The sequence below is a fragment of the Mirounga angustirostris genome, unplaced genomic scaffold (genome assembly GCF_029215605.1).
Source record: "Mirounga angustirostris isolate CCGP_5_RB_7025 unplaced genomic scaffold, mMirAng1.0.hap1 SCAF_1, whole genome shotgun sequence".
NCBI classification, from domain to species: Eukaryota; Metazoa; Chordata; class Mammalia; order Carnivora; family Phocidae; genus Mirounga; species Mirounga angustirostris.
In genome coordinates this window covers 207,857,931-207,868,179 of record NW_026991709.1, presented here as the reverse complement: position 1 = coordinate 207,868,179, position 10,249 = coordinate 207,857,931, and the positions used below count along the sequence as shown (strand labels likewise).

The 10,249-nt window shown below is 47.7% G+C and overlaps 1 protein-coding gene across 6 annotated transcripts in view; it reads left to right on the top strand.

Annotated features, from left to right (window-relative positions):
• The first annotated feature begins 681 nt into the window (after positions 1-681).
• LDLR (low density lipoprotein receptor) overlaps positions 682-10,249 on the top strand; it is a 35,604-nt gene continuing 26,036 nt past the window's right edge. For 3 of the 6 annotated variants that reach the window (XM_045862981.3, XM_045862983.3, XM_064570864.1), the window contains exon 1: positions 682-890. In XM_045862981.3, the coding sequence (XP_045718937.1) occupies positions 794-890 (97 nt within the window). In that variant the 5' untranslated portion in view covers positions 682-793. Of the gene's footprint in view, positions 891-3,227; positions 3,501-10,249 lie in introns of all 6 variants that reach the window. The other 3 variants (XM_064570877.1, XM_064570874.1, XM_045862980.3) reach the window with 3 other exon arrangements.

The window sequence follows — 10,249 nt, the reverse complement described above, 5'->3', positions numbered from 1 at the left end:
GATCTTGACCCCAGCCGAAGGCAAACTGTTAACCGACTGAACCACCCAGGTGCCCCAAGACTCTTGATTCTTAAAAGCTGCTTTCCATCAGCCCTCTCTGATTAAGGCAATCAGGTTCAACTCTAAAAGGTGTTTTGTTTTGATTTTGCTTTGGGGAGAGGAAGTAGCCTGTTTAACATCTTCTCCTAAAAATATAAATCTGTATTTATGTCCAGACCCCGATTGGATCAATTGATTTTAGAGATGTTTTTGCTCGTATTCATCCAAGTGCGGGATCCCACAAAACAAGATCAGTTTGAGGCTGAATGTTTGTGAAGATTTTATTTAAATTCCTCACTGAGTACCGTTTAGACCAATTCTGAAGAATCGTCTCAAAACTATATGGGATTAAACTCAGTTAAAATCTATTTTACGATTCCTAGAAAGGAAAAGGCAAGTGGAGAAAGGAGCCGGTAAGGTTTCCGACATGTCTAGTTTTTCCTCTGGAGGCAGAGGGAAATTGGTCATTAGCCTATTAGATGATCTGGAAGCAAGTTTTGGAAAAGACTGGAATCCGAGTCAGGGCTTTACGGGTTAAATAGGCCTTGTCACATCGGCCGTTCAAAACTCCTCCTCTCGAAACTCCTCCTCCCGCAGTGAGGTGAAGATATTCCAAAATCACCCCACCGCAAACTCCTCCCCCTGCAAGGAAACACATAGAAATGCTGCAAATGACTGGGGCCCCGCACGCATTTGCCACCCGAGCGCTCGAAGCCCGGGTTTCCTGTGCGGACTTTAAGGACCGAAGCCCGGGATGGCACTTTCGCTGGCGGAGGCTGGGAGCATGAAACCCGCGGGCTGGGGGCTGTGCTGGGCCGCCGCCCTGCTTCTCGCAGCGACGGGGACGGCAGGTAAGGTTGGCTCCAGGCGCCCGCGTGCAGTGGGGCGACCCCTCCAGAACTCGGGGAGCCCCTTGGTAATTCTGGGAGCTGCGGAAAATCACCCCATCCTTGTACGATGGGTGGGGAAATGGCACGAAGTCCTTTCCAAACGGCTGGAGGGAGTGTTGAAGGGATTGCGAGGTTTGGGATGTGGGGGAGTCACGAGAAGCGGGGTGAGGCTTTCCCCATAAGTCTCCGCCGGATGGGAGGACCCCCTTGTCTTCCTCAGAGCGGGACACGGGGCTCTCCAGCTCTCGGGAAGCAGGGACCCCCCACCGAGTTGTTCTGGAGTGAGGAGTACCAGAATCCCGGGAGCTTGGCCCGGGGGGCGGGTCCCTGCGGGCGCCCCCGCGTCCACCCGCGGACAGGAATGCCGCAGGCGGCTCAGGTGGCTTTGTAGCCTGCGTGGAGCCCTGGGTCCGACGCGGAGTTTCCTGGCGGGCACCGCACTCACGCTTCGGCCGGTGGCCACCGCCTCCAGCCCCGCCTCCGGCCCTGAGGGCTAGTCCCCGAGCTCCCATTGGGCGCGATTGGAACACGCGAGCCTCGAGCCACTCCCCTTGGCCAATGAGAGGCGGAGGATGCGGGGTGGGGGGAGCGCGGGGCGGGGCTGGGACACCCGCTGGGCGGGGCTCGAGGTGAGGCTGGGGACTCCCGCCGCAGCTAGTTCGGGTGAGGGTCGGCCGGCGTTCCCTCGCGTCGCCCGGGGCGCCTGTCACTACGCGTCCCGGGCCCCCGGAGTCGTCTCCGCGAGCCTGGGCGAGGTGCCCTCCGCGATCTGGGGCGAGCCCATTTAGTCCTGGAGGCCTCGCTCGCTGCCCCGGCCTGGGTCGTTCGCCTACGCGCCCCCCAGACCACCCTCAGGGCCTCTGTTCCTTCCCGAGCCGAAATGTGGCCTCCTCGGTCGCCAGCGAAGGGAAATTCGCGGAGACCTCCAACCGGGGCAGCGACCGGGTGGAGGCAACGTCGGACGGATCCCTCAGGGTGGCCTTTTTTGTTCAGAAGCCTTGAATGGGTTTAGTTGAGCTGTCCGCATGACGATGTTTCCTTTTAGGGGGGCTCCGATTTAGATTTGGTGAAGAGACTAGTGGGTGCGCGATCCTGAGTTATCCAGTGGCTTTAAGTGAGTTGCCAGAGGCACTTGACCTCGCCCTGGATGTGAGCTAAATGGTTCTTTTCCTATTTAGAACCTGAGCAGCCCCTCAAAGAATTGGGATTATCTGATAACAGGATTGCAGGAAACTTTTTTATCGACGGGAGGGGCGGGGCGGCTTTGTGCGGGCAGCTGTGAACTCTTGGAATTCCTATCGGTGACACGATCAGTTTTCTCTGAGGGGAGGAAGGAAGGCTGCGCCCTGTAGCTGAGGGTTATTGGATAACTCTGCCACCCAGTTGTGTGAAGAGGAGGGGGTGGGGCTTGCCAAGCGGCCTTTAATTGACTTGCATTTCAAACGCTGACTGACTCCCTCCCAAGAGGAAATAGTGGCAGTCAAGTCTTGAGCAAGATGCGAGGTTTACTTCAGTTTCCTCTCCCTTTGGGGTTCTGATAGAACTGCAGGAGGAGTTGTTTCTGGGCAGTGTGACCGGGCTGGTTAACCCTTGTAGCCCTGACTCGGACTCTAGTCTTGTCCAGAGCTGCTCCATGGTCAGCTGCTTGATTTGTCCAGTTTTGGTATTCCTTTGATGAGCTGCGCCCCCAAATTTGGAAATGCACCTCCCGGAAGATCTCTTTCGATTCTCTCAACTCTGATTTTTTCATCCCTAACAGGAACTAATGACGGTGAAGTCTTGAGCAAGATGTGTTGCTTTCCTTTAGGTTTCTTTATCACTGAGTAGCCTCCTATGTTCTCAGGGAGGCTCAGAGTCCTGATGTGTTCCCCAGACTCCTGAGAGCTAGCTGCTCCTTCTCCTCTGGTGTTAACAGGATGATGTATATTTGTAGCAGGCCTGGCTGCTGTCTTTAAAGCATTTTGGGGGGTCGAGGGGGCTGGGATTTCTTGTTCTTTTTCCTTGGAAATGGGAGTTGTTGGAATCTGAACTGCATGCCTTCACTTAGCCATTTCAAAACCACTTACCAGTCATGTGCAGAGCGTCAGGCATGCCCAGGGCACACCCAAATTCAGAAAAGTGGAGCATCTCCCTAAGAGCTGTGTCTATTTTAGCAACATGAGCCGGGGAGATTCACTGGTCATCGCTGGGCATATTTTTCTTCCCGGGCAACACTGGAAAAAGACAGGGAGAACTTTTTGTTTTGGAGACTGCAGACCTTTAAGAAGGGGAGTTATGTGGATCATTCTGTCTTTCCAGGATATGTCTGCCTTGATAAGATCCAAATCTAGATGCCTTTATTGCTTAGTGCTTTGATGGCCCTTCGCATTCCTTGTTAAGTACATTAATAGAATCCATACTTTACCTGGATGTCAAGCACATGACATTTGTTGATAAAACACCGTGGAGGTAACCAGCAATGAACAATCACAGAAACAAACGTCTCCCCAAAGGAGCTGACAACAAAATCTTCCACTGAGATCACACCTGAGGAAAATGCCTTGGCATCACCTAGTTTGGAAAAACACACTGGTAAATTGATTTCTTGTTCATTTTCAGCTGAGTCTGTTAGCACCACCCGTTTCTTTTTTTCAAGGAAACGATCCTGTCTATAATTTTGATTTTCCTGAACAACAACTACCTTCAGTAGCATGGGAAAGAAAACCTCGAAAGCATTTACCACCTCATTTGTGTGCTGGAGAGAAAGCAGAACTGGGTCTTCTCCTTTTCTGTTTCGATAACCTTGTTCCTGGCTTGTCACATGTGACAAGAGCGATTTAAAGGCTAGAGTTTAGAGATTTGGGCACTGGGGGTGTGTGGGTGTGTGCGGTTCCTGGGTAATTTTAGGCATCCCCAGCATGAAAAGATACCGATGGGGTGCTCCAGTTGGCTTTTACTGGACTGCAAATGAAACTGACAGGGAAAACACAAACCTTGCTTCAGCAACAGGGAGGAAGCCCTGAGGTTTCTTTGGGCGGTGGTGCTTGGAACAGGACTGGTTCTGTCCCCTTGCTCAGAATGGTGTTGTCTGCTGTGGGGACTCCCATCTGATGTCCTGTCACTAGGTGCTTGCTGTTCCTGATCCCAGTCCCCACCAGCAAGGCCATGGGATTTATTAATTTCCCGGCTGACTATTGCCTGGCTGCACCTGTAACAGTAAAATCCATTAGCTTTTCATTCAAACATTGTCCAGAGCTGTCGGCCAGCTACTGGATGACCTGTCCTGATAAAAAGTAAGGATGGGATCTTCCTGTTGGTGAGGTCTTCAGCCATCTTTGCCTAGCAGATATTTGGAGAGTCGTTGCCAGGGGAAGACTGATGTCCAGGGAAGGGGTTTATTCTTCTTTATCCTGCTTTAAAGGGCCTTGAGGTGTTATTACTATTTCCAGTCTCTCCAATGGCATGTTTTGCTGGTAAAATAAGGCTTTGTGCAAAGGTTGGGAGGCCAGAGCAGCCGATTAGTGGTAATGGAAGTTGTGATCCCCTAGGGGATGAAGGTAGGACAGAAGCTCCTCCTCCAAGATCCTTATTGCGAATGCCCTTTGCCTGAACTTCCTTTTTAATTTTTTCTGAGAGTCCTGAAATTCCAATTGCTTTTTACCCACCCCGTGTGCCAGGAGCGAGAAGTGAGTCAGTGGGGTGTGGGGCGTACTGTAGAGGCAGCTCCGAGGGAGTCGTCCTGTTCAGATCCGTAGTTGGGCAATTTGATTATCAGTCTGTGTAACCACAGCACATTCCAAAGCTCAACGCATTCCCTTCTCTCTTATTTTCTCTCTCTTACTCATTCTCGTCACCTGGGCTGTCCACCATGGCCACCTCAAGCATGGCCTCCTTGTAATCCAGCTTCCCAGTCCTTTGATTCTTCTAAGCCCTCCTTGTATTTCTCTATTGTTATCACCTCTATTCTCCTTTCAACCCCCCTCAGATCTCTCCTGATATCACCTGACTGGTTTCCTAACCTCTGGCAGGAGCACGGGACTTGCACTTTGAAGACCCAGACTTTGTTGGCTTTTTATTTATTTATCTTTGAATTTTCTTTAAGTAATCTCTACACCCAATGTGGTGCTCGAACTTATGACCCTGAGATCAAGAGTCACCTGCTCTTCTGACAGAGCCAGCCAGGTGCCCCTGTTTGCTCTTTAAAATGAGGTATAACTGGGGCACGTGGGTGGCTCAGTTGGTTAAGCGTCTGCCTTCTGCTCAGGTCATGATCCCAGGGTCCTGGGATCGAGTCCCGCATCGGGTTACCTGCTCAGCGGGGAGCCTGCTTCTTCCTTTCCCTCTGCCTGCCGCTCCCCCTGCTTGTGTTCTCTCTCTCTCCCTCTCTCTCTTTCTCTCAATTGCTCTGTCAAATAAATAAAATCTTTTCAAAAGTGAGGTATAACTGACATACTATAAAATGGACAGATATTAAGTGAACAGCTCAGTGAGTTTTGATAAATGTCTACCTCCATGTAACCACCTCCCATTAGGACATAGAACATTTCTAACTTCCTAGAAAGTTCTCTTGTGCCCCCTTTCTAGTTTAATTACCACCCCTACACACCAGATGCAACCACTAATCTGAGTTTTATCATTAGAGATTGGTTTTACCTGAACTACAACTTCACATAAATAGCAGAATACATACTTTTTTTTTTTAAGATTTTATTTATTTATTTGAGAAAGAGCAGAGTGAAAGAAAGAGCATGAATGGGGGTGGAGGGGCAGAGGGAGAGGGAGAAGCAGGCTCCCCACCGAGCAGTGAGCCCGATGCAGGGCTCAATCCCAGGACCCTTGGATCATGACTGTAGCCGAAGGCAGACACTTAACCGACTGAGCCACACAGGCGCCCCCAGAGTACGTACTCTTGAGCAAAAAAAGCCAGACACATAACGTTTCAGAGATTCATCCCTGACCATGCGTTCACCAGCCATTTGTCCCTTTTTATTGCTGACGTGTCCTGTTGGACAAATACTCCACCTGTCTGTTTTTAAGCTGATGTTTGTTACATCAGCATGTGTGCGGGGCTCCTTTTTGTTCTGATCCTTAATCCTCATAACAGTCTCACAAATAAGGACTGTTCTTCTCCCCCATTTTACAGATAAAGAACTGAGACCCGGAAGGATTAAGTCAGTAGCCTAAGTTGATCTACTTCAATGGCCCAGAAAGCCATTGAAACCTAGGTCTGTCTGACACCTCATTCCACAGCCTCTCAGGGAGTCTACATGAAAGGGCTGGGTGAGCCATTAAAGTAGGAATGATAAAGGGGCACAGATTTGAGAACTGCAAAACATGGATGCATACATACATAAATACAGACACTCCTCTTTTAAAAAAAAAAAAAAAGTTTGATATATTTAAGTAATCTCTGCACCCAATATGGGGCTTGAACTCATGACCCTGAGATCAAGAGTCCCACGCTCCTCAGACCCAGCCAGCCAGGCGCCCCCAGACACACCTCATTTTATAGTGCGATATGCCTTTCTTTACACATGGAAGGTTTTGCAACCCCTCGTAGAGCAAGTCTACATTTTTCCCACAGTTTTTGCTCACTTCCTATCTCTGTGTCACATTTTGGTAATTTAGTGTAAACATAACTTTTATATGCACCAAGAAAACAAATTCATTGGGCTCGCTTTATTGCGATATTCATTTTGGTGTGGTGGTCTGGAAATGAACCTGCGATATCTCTACAGTATGGCTGTATGTAAATAATTAGATAATAAATTAAAAGTAAGTAAATAAATAGTTATTTGAATTAAAATAGCTTTTTTGGGGAGGGCGCCTGGGTGGCTCAGTGGGTTAAGTGTCTGCCTTCGGCTCAGGTCATGATCCTGGAGTCCCTGGATCGAGTCCTGCATCAGGCTCCCTGCTCAGCGCAGAGCCTGCCCTCTCCCTCTGCCCCCACCCTCCCACCCCCAGCTCCTGCTCATTCTATCCTTTCACTCAAATAAATAAATAAAATCTTCAAAAATGATAATAAAATAGATTTTTTTAAAAAAAGATTTTATTTTTAAATAATCTCTACATCCAACATGGAGCTTAAACTCACCACCCCGAGATCAAGAGTTGCATGTCCCACGATGGAGGTGGCTGGGCACCCCTGGGAAGGTGGCTTTTAAACTGGGTCCCAATGTCCCTGGTCCCCAGGGCCCTCGGCCCAGGTTCAGGATCAGGTTCAAGCCTAGTGGAAATGTTCAAAGGGGCCTTGGCTACTCCCACGGGAATGACCAAAGACAGGAGAAGGCATTCGGAGCAGTTAGAGAATTGGAGTAACAAGCACGAAAGCCAGGGACGTACAGTGACTGGTGTTATGGTTATTTTGCTTAATTATTTTTCTTTCCTTTTAAAAAATCTCAAACATAAAGCGTCCTTCGAAGAAAAATAACTCTGAAATGAATTGGCCACTATTCCCTATGCAGAAGCACAGATGAGATTCTGTTTCTTAAAAAATTGGATAATATGGCATTATTACTAACTATTCTGCACTTCCTTTTTCTCCCCAGCTAGAAAATATTGTGGGCAGCTTTCCGTTTTACAACATAGGATGATTGACCTCATCTTTTTCTTTCTTTCTTTCTTTCTTTCTTTTTTTTTAAGATTTTATTTATTTATGGGGCGCCTGGGTGGCTCAGTCGTTCAACGTCTGCCTTCGGCTCAGGTCATGATCTCAGGGTCCTGGGATCGAGCCCCGCATCGGGCTCCCTGCTCCGCGGGAAGCCTGCTTCTCTCTCTCCCACTCCCCCTGCTTGTGGTTCCCTCTTTCGCTGTGTCTCTCGCTGTCAAAAAATAAATAAAATCTTAAAAAAAAAAAAAATCCATGATAGCTTCCTAGGATTTAAAATCTCAAGTGATGATGTACAGTTAGGGCAGGGAAGGCAGGTTTTTTTTTTTTTTTTTTAAAGATTTATTTATTTGACAGAGACACAGCGAGAGTGGGAACACAAGCAGGGAGAGTGGGAGAGGGGGAAGCAGGCTTCCCGCCGAGCAGGGAGCCCGATGTGGGGCTCGATCCCAGGACCCGGGGACCATGACCTGCCTGAGCTGAAGGCAGATGCTTAACGACTGAGCCACCCAGGCGCCCCTTTTTTTGTTTTTAAGATTTATTTGAGAGAGAGAAAGTATGCGCGCATGAACACCTGCACAGGGGTGGGGGACAGAGGGAGGGAGAATCTCAAGCAGACTCTGCGCTGAGCATAGAGTCCGATACAGGACTTGATCTCACATCCCTGAGATTACGTCCTGAGCTGAAACCAAGAGTCAGATGCTTAACCAGCTGCACCACCAAGGCATCCTGGTTTTTTTGTTTTTGAAGTTGGGTTTTTTTTTTTAAGATTTTTTATTTATTTGACAGAGAGAGACACAGAGAGGGAACACAAGCAGGGGGAGTGGGAGAGGGAGAAGGAGGCTTCCTGCAGAGCAGGGAGCCCGATGCGGGGCTCGATCCCAGGCCCCTGGGACCATGATCTGAGCCCAAGGGAGACGCTTAACGACTGAGCCACCCAGGCGCCCCTGTTTTTGAAGATTTTATTTTTAAGTAATTTCTACACCCAGATGGGGCTTGAACTCAACCCTGAGATCAAGAGTCACATGCTGTACCAACTGAGCCAGCCAGGCACCTCTGTTTTTCTGTTCTTTTTGTCTGGAAGCTTCTCCTAGCCATGGAATATCTTTCTGGAGATGTGGTTTCTGCTTCAAGTTATCATGCATTCATTAAGTACCTTTGTGCAACATGAGGTAATGATTAAATTTTGCAAAAACCATTAAACTATACTTTTGGTTATGGCCAGCATTCAAAATTAATTGATAAAAGGAAAAACAGAGTCACCCGGGTGGCTCAGTTGGTTAAGCTTGTAACTCTTGGTTTCCAGTTAGGTCATGGTCTATGTGTTCTGGGATCAAGTCCCACATGGGGCTCCATGCTTAGCGAGGAGTCTGCTTGGGATTCTTTCCCCCTCTGTTCCTCCCCCTTCTCGCATGCTCGCCCTCTCTCTCTCAAATAAAATGAACGAAATCTTAAAAAAAACAAAAAGGAAAAACAATCTTCTTACAGGAATAATGGAACTTATAATAAATGCAGCCAACAGTCAAAACTTACATTTTACATACTATTTGCCTACAGAACATTGGACTCAATAGGAAAATCCTGCTAGCTTTTCTTCTTCTTCTTCTTCTTCTTTTTTGGGTCTTATTTGCTTATTTATTCATAAAGCATGATGAAATAAACCAGATCATAATTTTTATTATGGCCACATTGTTTTAATTTACATAAGACATCAGAATTTATACTTAGAGATTAAAAGTTTTTTTTTTATTACCAGGTATCACTAATAATAAAAGTTTGCTTTATTCCAGTTCACATGGAACAATACATTCTGAAAGTATACTATTTAAGACTAAACTTAATCAACATTATTGTAATCTCTTTTCCAAAATGCAAAAATCAACGTTTTAGGAAATTTCCCCAAAATTTACTTGTCCTCATTTTTTTTTTAAAGATTTTATTTATTTATTTATTTGAGAGAGAGAGAGAGAGAGAGAGAGAGAAACAGCATGAGAGGGGATAGGGTCAGAGGGAGAAGCAGGCTCTCCAACCAGCCGGGAGCCCGATGTGGGACTCGATCCCAGGACTCCGGGATCATGACCTGAGCCGAAGGCTATCGCTTAACCAACTGAGCCACCCAGGCGCCCCTACTTGTCCTCATTTTTATCTAAAAATCTGAGTCTTTGTAAGTGCTTGGGTAGCTCTGTCAGTTAAGTCTGCCTTCGGCACAGGTCATGATCCCGGAGTCCTCCCCCCTGCTCAGCGGGGAGCCTGCTTCTCCCTCTCCCTCTGCCTGCCGCTCCCCCTGCCTGTGCTCTCTCTGTCAAATAAATAAATAAAACCCTTAAAAAAAATGTTGAGTCTTTGCTTTCCTAGAAAGTTTCTCTTATTACAGCTTTTGCTACTGTCTCTGTTCCGTTTCTTTTGATCTGAGCTTCCAATATATGAGTATTTTTGCTCCAGCATCTCTGTTCTCTGACATCTACATTCACAGTTTCCTATAATTTTTTTTTTTTTTAGGTTTTATTTATTTATTTGACAGAGAGAGACACAGCGAGAGAGGGAACACAAGCAGGGGGAGTGGGAGAGGGAGAAGCAGGCTTCCCGCGGAGCAGAGAGCCCGATATGGGACTCGATCCCAGGACCCTGGGACCATGACCTGAGCCGAAGGCAGTTGCTTAACAACTGAGCCACCCAGGCGCCCTCCTATAATTTTTATCTCTTTATATTTCCTCCTTACCCACTGGAGATGGCC